At 34.0% G+C, this 10783-nt stretch overlaps 2 protein-coding genes across 3 annotated transcripts; both read right to left on the bottom strand.

Annotated features, from left to right (window-relative positions):
* LOC107636189 lies at positions 762 to 1919 on the bottom strand. Its single transcript, XM_016339713.1, has one exon. The coding sequence runs from the start codon at positions 1917 to 1919 to the stop codon at positions 762 to 764; it is 1158 nt and encodes a 385-aa protein (XP_016195199.1).
* LOC107639066 (transcription termination factor MTERF5, chloroplastic) lies at positions 4674 to 6921 on the bottom strand. Of its 2 annotated transcripts, none has more exons than XR_002360806.1 (2): positions 6726 to 6921; positions 4674 to 5440 (listed from the first exon to the last, which is right to left on the bottom strand). XR_002360806.1 is itself a non-coding variant. In XM_021120924.1 (2 exons), the coding sequence occupies exons 1-2, from the start codon at positions 6647 to 6649 to the stop codon at positions 5374 to 5376; spliced, it is 1116 nt and encodes a 371-aa protein (XP_020976583.1). In that variant the 5' UTR covers positions 6650 to 6921; the 3' UTR covers positions 4674 to 5373. The 2 variants fall into 2 exon arrangements, 1 of the variants encoding a protein (XP_020976583.1); XM_021120924.1 differs by having other exon boundaries at positions 5601 to 6921.

Genomic DNA, 10783 nt, shown 5'->3' with positions numbered 1-10783 from the left:
CATGCCCTATAAAGCCTGAAACACTCAACACAGGGATCACGGCATCGAATGGAATAAAGGAGAATTAAAACACATAATTAAAAGTCTCTAGGAAGCAAGTTTTCAATCATGGAGTAATTTTGGGAAGGAATTGTAAATACATGCTAATCATATGAATAAGTGGGTAAAGATTTGATAAAAACACACAATTAAACACAATATAAACCATAAAATAATGGTTTATCATCAACCACCAGGTATTGAATATCTGAAGAGTTTGACGAAGGAAACTCACCAAGTGTGGTTTGTAACCACACGGAGCCCATAACCGGGACTCTCTCACCTGAGAAACCTACCAGGTCTCCAGTAGAAAGTTGGAGGATGTTGCTGCTCAATTTCATCTTCTGGAATGTGGAGTAAAATAGGACATTGGCACTGCTCCCAAGATCCAGCAACAGCTTTTTTACTAGGAGATCTCCGAGTTGTAGAGAGATGACGACTGGGTCATCGAGATTTGCTATACTGTTGTTATGGTCGGCTGGCTGGAACGTTATCTGCGGGGAGTGTGGTAGTGTCTGCTGTTGAGTTCGATCAGCGTTGATGGAAAGCATAGCTCGGTAAGATCTCTTTCTTACCGAGCTTGTGGCTCCTCCACCTGCAAAACCTCCGGAAATACAGTTAATTATACGTGTTGGTTGTTCGGGATGGTTGTTGTTCGGTCGATCTTTATCTCGGCCATGTTGTGTGGCCGAGCTTTGGTCTCCAGAGGGGGGTGCTCGCCGCTATATGTGGTCGCCGATGTATTTGTCCAGATGACCTTGCCGAGCTAGTCGCTCTAGTAGGTCTTTGGCGATAACACAGTCGTCAGTTGTGTGTCCATGCTTCTGGTAGAAAGACCAGTATTTTGATCGGTCCGCGCCTTTTGAATCTGGGTAACTGCCGGCTTTTCTTGGTGGCTTGATTAATTTTGAATTCAAGATCTCCTTGATGATATCGTCGCGCTTAGTGTTGAATTGAGTGTAGGACTCATATCGCAAAGTCAGTTTGAAGTTCTTCTTTTTGTCCCGAGTTCTGTCGTCGTCTCTGTAATGAAGCTTTTCTATTTTTCGAGCTTGCCGAAGTTCTTCGATGTCGATCTGACCTTTTGCCTTTTCGCGGAACTCGGCCGTAGTCTTAGGTTTGGCTACAGCAATAGTTTCCTGGAATTTTCCTGGTCGCAATCCGCTTTTTATGGCGTGTAGTTCCACCTCGAGGTGGAGGTCGGGTATACTTATGGCTATCTTTGTGAAGCGCGTCATGTAGTCCTTGAGGCTTTCGTGCTGGCCTTGCTTGATTGTGTTCAAGTAATCGGAGTCATGTAGGTAGATGGCCGATCCAGCAAAGTGCTCCTCAAAGGGCTTTGATATGTCTCGAAATCGAGAAATAGAACCTGCAGGCAAAGAACAAAACCAATCAAGTGCAGGACCGTCTAAGTAAGATGGAAAGCAACAACATAAAACTTTATCAGATGCACCGTTTACTATCATTATGGAGGTGAACTTCTTGATGTATTTCTTCGGGTCACCTAACCCATCATAGGGAGTTAGGGTGGTCGGCAGAGTAAACCTCCGGGGTAGCACGAAGTTCATCACTTCGGCCGTGAATGGCCCAGGGGAGCTTTCCTGATCGTCATTCTCGTTGTCTTGCCGAGCTTCCTCATTATGCTCGGGTTGTTCCTCTTCCTGCCGAGCAGTGTCTGAGACGTGTGTTGGCCTTGACTGCTGCTCGGCTTCTTCTGTTCGTTCTTGCCAATCATTGTTGTTTTCAATTCGGGTGTTATTCAAGTTGGCAATTTGTTGTGCCATTCTTTGGTTCTCCTCGGTCATGCACTGGTTGGCTTGCTGTAACTCGGTCACCATCTGAAGGAGTTTGGATGGTGTGGGCGGAAGTCGTTCAGCCATGACTCAGGCGAGAACTTCGAGGCCGATGATATATGGAAGAGATTATATTCTCGGCCCCACGGTGGGCGCCAATTGTTCTTGTATGGATACCTGGAGGGAGAGCTCGGTCTCTGGGAATCGACGCCGAGGTGTTATCTTCGGTGCCGACCTTTAAGCTTTGTGGTAATCCGAACTTTACTCCAAGGGGATGTCCAATCGCGTAGAGCTTTGAGCAAGAAACAGGGGGAGTGTACCTGCAAAGGCACTCCGAAACTTAAGTCAGTATTAAGAATTCAATGTGTCTTTAGGATAGGAGATCATACCTTTTTGTAGGCGAGAATGTATCAGTCCGTTATGCTTCTGCTTTATTGCCTATATTAAAGGGCAATAATAAGAGTGAAATGTTAGGTTGGACGTTTCACTTTTATGAAGCAGTCCGTTAAGCTGATTTGTAACGTAAGATAACAGTAATGCCGATTAATAATGCAGCGCCGATTAATAACATAAATTGCCGAGTTATAATCTCTAATGCCAATTTTATAATGGTCTTGATCATAGAAATGTTGATCTTGTAACAGTCTCGATAAGATATAATAAAACAATACTTATTTAAAAAATATATTTTCAAATACATTTTTAATAATTTTTTAACCAGTTTGCTCCTAAATAATAAGACCAGTTCAATTAGTATACAAGTCTTTCATCGGTTTATTTGTGACCAACTTTTTTACTTTAAACAGAACTAATCAAGTAATTGGATTTTAATTTCAATTGAACCGAATAATTTAATACGACGCTTAGTTGCATTAAGTACGTTTATGCCAAACCTCATTCTGAAATAAAAACCTTCTAAAGCAAAATAATAATAATAATAATAAATTAATTATTATTAAATTTACAATTTTTATCATATCTAAATTTTATTATCTTAATTTTATAATAATTAAATATTTATTTTTTTCACATTACCAATCTTTTTACTTTAGATAAACTTTATCCTACAAACACAATAGCTCAACAGAACAAGTCAACAGAACAAGACAAAACCTCATGGTACAATACAAAGGTCAAATATAGAGTTTGTTTGGGTAAGTTTCTAAAAAAATTTTTTTTTTCGACTTATCTTTTTTTAGAAAATTTTATGTAAAAGTAAAAATAATTTTATGTTTGGATATCTCATACAAAAAGATCTTTTTATCTATCAATTATATTTGGGTATAACAATATAAAATTACTTTTTTGTTTATTTATTACATAAAAAATATCTTTTTTTTAAAAAAAAATATCTTTTAAAAAAAAGACATTTTTAAAAATGACTCTAAAAATCAAATGTTGTCGTAAACTTTTTATAAACATGCTAAAAAAAGATCTTTTCTGCTTAGAAAAAATTTGGAGATGAGTGGAAATTGTTTTTATTTTTTTTATGCAAATAGCCAAATTTCGAAAAAAAAAATAATTATGCAAATAGCCAAAGTTCAAAAAATAAAATATAAAAGGGCGGAGGGAGGGGAGGGATGGAGTCGTGGAAATTATCCCAAAATACTTTAGATAATACCCAAATCCGATTTTGTCTTAATTTTTTTTATATACCTATTATTCAAGTATTTCACAAAAACAAAACAAATTAAATACATAAATTATTACCACTTATTTTCAGACGAAGTTAACTTTTAAGGAGCCATAATATCATTTATTATCTTCGACTATTATTTAGACAAAAATTAAATCTTGAGAACAAAACAAGAATTTACTCAATTATGATAATTCTATTATTATACTACATATCCTGTTTTTTTGTCATTATATTACATTATACTTTGTAACAATATTTTTTTTTTATTTCTTACAATATTCTCCAGTCCAATAAGCAAAAAATTAATTTGTCACAAATCAGCGCTCTATTTAAAAATTATTGCATGCACAAACTATTGTAAAATCAGAAGAAGATTGTGTAATACATTGTAATAGTTAGTTAGTGTGTTTTTCTCTAATATAAATTTATTTTTTTAATTTTAATTAACAAACCTGACCTTCAAATTTGAGAGATTATAAAATTTATAGAAAAATCTAACAGTTAGCTTTTATTGTGCACAAATCAGAGACTCCGATTTGTGTTAAAATAAATTTTTTATTTTGCCGTAAAATAAATTAGAGGTTCTAAATCTTTTAATCCAAAAATAAAAATAACATATCGACCCTTAAATTTGTATGTTAAAAAAGTTTAAAATAAAAAATAACAAATCCGAGAGTTGGATTTGTAGTTTCCACCTCAAAGAAAAACACACCATGTTTCGGCCAACATCAAAATTAAAAAGCAAGTTATAGAATCAAACGAGACAGACGTGACATTAATTTTTAAGAATTTAGATCCTCTAAATTTTAAAATTTCACTTTAGGGGATAAAATGTGGTCTTTTATCCTTAAATTATTTCTCTCTCATATTTTCTTTTGATCCCACCTATAAAATAAATAGTAAAAGATCACACTTTATCCTCTAAAGCGAAATTCCAAATTTAGAGGATCCAAATCCAATTTTTAAACCCTTATACCAACATCTAACATCACCTTATATATAAACAAATCTAAGATGTAAATCTTTGTGGCTTCTATGATTCTACCAGAATGCCACACTCAGAATTAGCTTTAAGTTTTTGTTTTCCATTTTTTCACCAACGGCAAAACGTATACCCTATGTTATTCACATGAATCATGATCATACTGCAAATAAGGACAAAACTTTCCCCTAACTTGAATAACGGAGAAGCGTCTTCCACGTATATAAAAATATTTACTAAAGTGTGTTAGAGAATGAATACAACAACAACAACTAAATCTTGTTCTATTAGATGGGTTGGACTACATGAATCAAATAATACCAAATTGACCTATCATAAAGTATAAAAAACACAGAACAGATCCAAGGGGGAAAGCAAGCTAAGTTTCTTCTTTATAAAAATCTAGTAAAGGAACTCAAAACAGAAAATCAGAAGAAAGATCCTGATCTGTATTTAATATCTCATACACAGTTATCCATCTCAAGCAAGTAGTAAGTAGGCAAGTAGCACCCTTGCGAGGCTGCTACCTGAACTACCATGCTTATGCTGTGTCCAGAAGCTGTCATGACTCACACCATATGATGATGAATGAACAATTATTCAATCAATCAAACTTTGCTTTCACTTGGTCATCAATACATGACTCATATCTAAGCTCAATGAGCTAACCTACACCTAAAATAGAGATTTGAGTAGAACCAAGTACTAGAATATCCTTTAAATGAGATAACACTAATACAAAAATTGGAAGATACATATTGCAAGGAAAGGCAGCAGCAACAAGAGAATCCACATATCAGCTAGGTTACAAACAAATAAGAGAAATCAGAAATGCTATGTGAACAAATCCTAGTTAAACCACCCATCAAAATCTCACTTATGTCTCTATCTCTCTTCTCTCCCATTTTACTCTTTCTTCTCTAATTTTTACTCCCACCTACTTGTATTTCAGGCGATGCACCAAAATTGTGTGTCAGCCTATCTGTCCTGCAATGGACGAAGACAAAAGAATAAGGTCTAAAACTAGTTGATACTTGATAAAAGGAAAAATGCCATAGATCTCATTGCCTATTATCATGAACATCCTTTTTTCTCATGGTATATCTTAAGTAGTTGAGACCTTTCCTCGGGAAAACATTCCACAAACCTTTTAACGAACAACTCTTCAGAAATAAAAAATGGGTTACTTAATTCATCATTCTTGTTTCTCAGACCTCTTGAAAGTAAATACTGGAGAACAAAAGCCCTTGGAATAAGCTTTCTCTCCAAACTATATCCAAAAAGCCATGGAAACTTGGCAAGAGCCAAAGGGTCCCAACCTAATTGATTGACCCAAAGTTTCATCACCTCATTAATCTTATCCTTAGATGATAGCATACATAAAGGGTTCCTCCTGAATGCTTCGGACATTGTTTCTTTAGACCAACCCCAGCTCTTCAAGACATCGACTTTCGCATCCCACAGTGATTTCGGTACAGTCTTTTTGGCACGCAAAGCTATGGCGAACTTAACAGTTGAAGGATCAATCCCTAATTCCTTTATTTCGTCCACCTGCTCCCTAAAGTTAGCAGACAAGAGCACCGAAACCCTGGTACGCAACAAATAGCCGATAGCAGAGTCAGAGACTCCTGCATCAGCCAACATCTTGACACTGTTCACCAAACGAGCCTCCATAAACGAAACAGGGAAAGAAGCAATGCAACGGAGCATTTTCTCATCGGATTGAAAGTATGTTCTCAGCATTCCATAAGTAGGGATTATGTTGTTCTTGAGGCTCGATTGCAAGAATTTAGGGTTCCTAGTGGCTAGCAGAATAATGTCATCGGTGGAAGCACCTTTGGAGGCCAGAAATTGAAACTTTGGCATGATCATTTGTGGATTGGACGAAAGTATCTTAGGTAGCTTGGCAACAATGGCAGCGATATGGGAATGGGAGAATCCATGGGTCTTGAAGAATGCGATGACTAAGTCTGCCTTGTGTGGGGTCTTGAAACTATACCGTTTTGAGGTGTTTAGAGCGGATTGTGGGGTGAAGCCAAGGTTATTGATGAGGTATGAAACCGTCAAAGAGTGTGATTGTGAAGTGCAGAACATGTGTGGTGGTGTTCTTCGGAATAGAACTTTTAGGTTTACATAGATAAGGGGTTTCTGACGGTGTAAGTTAAACATGTTTGTTGATGAATGGAGTGATAACATAAAACAACAAACAGAAAAGATGGAATTATAGAAGAATAAAAGAATTCTTATGAGATTGAAGGAAGAAGCTACTTACTTGAGCAAGAAGAGAAAGGAAGGCAGGCAGTTTAGAGAGTAAAAAGCGAGACTTTGGCGATGGCGTGAAAGCAGAGAGGAATCCACCGGCTGTGGCGAGAACTGATGGGAGAAGAGGGAAGAGAGGAAAAGGGTATTTTGGAAAAAGGAGAGAAAAAAGGTGAAGATTTTGACGAAGAAGGAGGAGAAAGATAAAATAAATTAAATGAGAAAGAAAGAATAAATGACGAAGAGGAAAAAGAAAGAGGCAAAGAAAACGAACGAAAAAAAGAAAAAAGTCAAAAAACACGTGGCTTAGTTGGAAAATATTTAATTGTAATATAGAGTCAAAAAAACATAAATAAAAAAATAACAAATAGTAATAATAATAAAAAAATCTAAATTTAAAAAAAATTTAAAAAAATTAAATAATTTAATATATTTTATTAAATTATTATTTAATAATTTTTAATTATTTTTATATAAAAATAACTGTATACAAATATTTACAATTTTGAAAAAAAATGTTTATAAACATTTAAAAATGATAATTTTTTTCTCATACATCAAAATGATTAGACTTGGACACATTAATTTTTGGATTAGATATTGATGTAAAATTTTATAAAATTACAACTCGACAAGTGTATCGAATCGTATCAAGTAATATTATGGTGAGTGAGTTATCATTCTCACCAGAAAGGCTAAGCAATAAAGATTAATTGATTATTTTAATTAGACAGATCAAATAAACAAAGAAGTGAGGAATTAAAGTAAACGTGTGATCATAGAGCAATAAAAATAGCAAACAGTGAATGTAAGGACAATAATAATGAGAATGTTAAGGTTTCACAGATGTTCAATATCTAGGAAAACAATTCTTATGTTCATTTATTTGAGGCATGCAAAGATCAATTACGACAAATTATAAATAATCAAACTTCAATTTCCTGGCAATTCAATTCCTCTTTAACCTAATTAATCGCTAATTTCTTAGTCAATTATTTAAGAAAAGAGATGAAGCATAAATCTAACTTAGTTTCAAATAAGATTCAATAATAGTCCTTACGTTGAATTTTATGTCACTTATCCAAGCTAGTCTTAAACAATTGAAACTTACAAGAAAGAATGATTTGCAAAAGTTTTCTAATCCAAATTTTATGTCACTTATTCAAACTAGAGTAATTAAAAATCACAAAACGCCGCACGCTCTTTGAAATACTATTCCTGGTTAAATAAAAAAGTTGTGAGAAAGAGTTTTCAAGCTAATTTCAATATTACTTTTTTCCAAAACAATATTTAAATTTCAAAACGAAGTTAGAATATTTTCCAACAATTCTAAACTTTAGGGATAAAGAATGAAAACTCAATCATCAACTAAATTAAAGCATAAACCTCAAATAAAGTAAAACACTTAGATTAATAATCTATAAAAGAATGAACAGAGCTTCTAACCTTAATAAAGGAGTTTAGTTGCTCATGATGTAAATAAAAACAAAAACTCTAAATCCCAAAACGGCTGGAGAAGGTGAAGTCACATAAGTGTTTCTCTTCTTTAAATACTAACCATAAACCTAATTATTTTAGAATTCAAACCAAATCAAATTAAATTAAAATCAAATCTAAACTAATTAATGTTTTTTAAATATCAAGTCAAGCTATAGATAATTCTTTATAATTGCCAATCAATGCTTCAAATCATGGAACTTGTGTTCAAACTTCAATCATCAATTTAATAGCTTTAAAGGATTAGAGATTAGTGAGAAAGTAAGGAAGATAATCGAAAGATCCACAAGTCCTGGGAGTGGCCCATGAGTGGTAAGTGAGGCGCAGTATAGTTTGCGTGAAGCACAAGCCCAAAGTGGAGGTATTAAAGGCCTTTGTGATGCTACGTGAGGCGCACCAACAGCCACGTGAAGCGCAAGGAGGGGGTGTGAGGCGTAGCAGAAGGTAGGGGTGTGCATGGGTCGGGTGAAATCGGATTTGATATGACCCAGACCCGGCGCAAAATATATACCGGGCCTATTTGTTAGACCCAAACCCGGCCTTAGACCCGATGAAACCTTTACACTTTTGGGCCACGATTATACCGGGTAAAACCGGGTGAAAACCGGGCCGTTAACATTATATTACCTTAATACCTTCTTGTAAGCTAGCATGTAAAAATATCCAAATTTTTAAGACTCCAACCATTATTTGACATGGTAAAATTTACTTAGAAAAATATAACAAGAACTAACTCTTCTCTAAAATTAAAGCATAACCATAATCAATACTAATATTGTCTAATAACACCAAATATTTAAATCAATACAAATAACACAATATTATGCATTAGTCTAAAATATTATCATTTTAAACATAAAACATTAACTTATAGTCTTATAATAACTAACAACACAAAATATTAAGATTTATAATACTTAAATTCCACATAAGAATAGTCATCATCCATCACTAATAACACAAAATATTAATTGTGTATGATGACTAGGCCATCGGACCGAGTTCGGGTGACCCAAGTCATGGCCCGGACCCAACCCGAAATAATGACAGGACCTATTTTTGAGACCCTTACCCGTTCCTAAACCCGATAAAATCACACCAAATTAATCCCTAAAGTGTTCGGAATCGGGCCGGATCTTCGCGTCGGGTCGAGTCATGCACACCCCTAGCAGAAGGGACGTGAGGCGCATGAAGAAAAGGCAATCCCTGGAGGTGAGGTTAGTGGCTGCGTGAGGTGCAATCAAGGTCACGAGAGGTGCAGCATAAGCTGCGTGAGGCGCATCAATTGGTGCCTGAGGCGCAGGGGTGAGAGTAGCCCCTGAGAGTGGACTTAAATGCTCTTTCTATCTTTATCTTGCTTGTTATTATTGCTTGTTTTTTTTCTAAAATCTCCTTGCTTTTTAGTGTTATGGTTACTTATTCATTTTCATTCTTATTTTTATTTATTTTTAACACTTTTCTATATATACTAAAACTCAAAGTAACTTTAAGAAATATTGGTTAAAGTACCAAAATCTTAATTAATAATAACGAAATTACTAATTTTTGTTAAAAAATATTAAAAAAATAACTAAAGAGGCTCGTATTAAATATCTTACTTCTATTAGGTCAATGATATGCCTGTTAGGTGACTCAAGAGTCAAGAGTCTAACATAAAAATAATTTTGCACCAAGCGACAAATTAACCCTTTTGTGGAATGAAAAAAATAAATTGTGGTGTTCATTGTTTTAATCAACTTCACATAAATCATCACATCATCACCATCTTTACAACTTTTAAACCCTAGCCATGGTTCCTGAAGATTGAGTTTTGTCAGCAGACACTAGTGGAATTGGAGTGATAACGAATTCTGTTGGAAATGTGAGTGAAAGATTGAAGAACATTTTCATATGAATATTTAATAGTCATATTATCATATCCAATGACGGACCCAAAAAATTTGAAGAGTAGAGGCGAAAATATATATCCTAAAATAAATTTTACTGAACATTGCTAATTATATTAAAAATATAATAGAGATATAAAAATAAAAAAGAATTAGTGAATATTTTCATTCTTAAAATATTATTTATTTGTGAGAATAAAAATTTTATGCATCTATTTAATTATGTATTGTAATTAAAAAAATAACTTTTTACATTCATTACGTAAATAATTATCTAAAAGAACAAATATAATTAAATGACTATATAAAAAATATACATATTTTAATATATCAAAATTAACTTCTATGTTTTTAAACAATTATTCTACTATTTATTATAATTTTTAAATATTAATTTACCGCACATTTAATTAAGAAATTTATTTGTTATAATATTTAGGGATAAGTACGATTTTGGTCCCTCACGTTAAGAGTCAGAATCGAAATCGTCCCTCGTGTATATTTTGATTTAAAATCATCCTTAACGTGTTTTATTGTATTAAAATCGTCCTTTTAAATTTTTTTGGACAAAAATGCCCTCCACTACCATCATCACCTTTACCTCCATCACCACCAGCACCTTTACTCCCACCACCACCACCACCACATTTACCTCCACCACTAAGAAAAACAATATCATCATCATCAT

The sequence above is a fragment of the Arachis ipaensis genome, chromosome B04 (genome assembly GCF_000816755.2).
Source record: "Arachis ipaensis cultivar K30076 chromosome B04, Araip1.1, whole genome shotgun sequence".
Classification (NCBI taxonomy): Eukaryota; Viridiplantae; Streptophyta; class Magnoliopsida; order Fabales; family Fabaceae; genus Arachis; species Arachis ipaensis.
The sequence above is the reverse complement of the archived record's forward strand: the minus strand, read 5'-3'. Positions and strand labels throughout refer to the sequence as shown.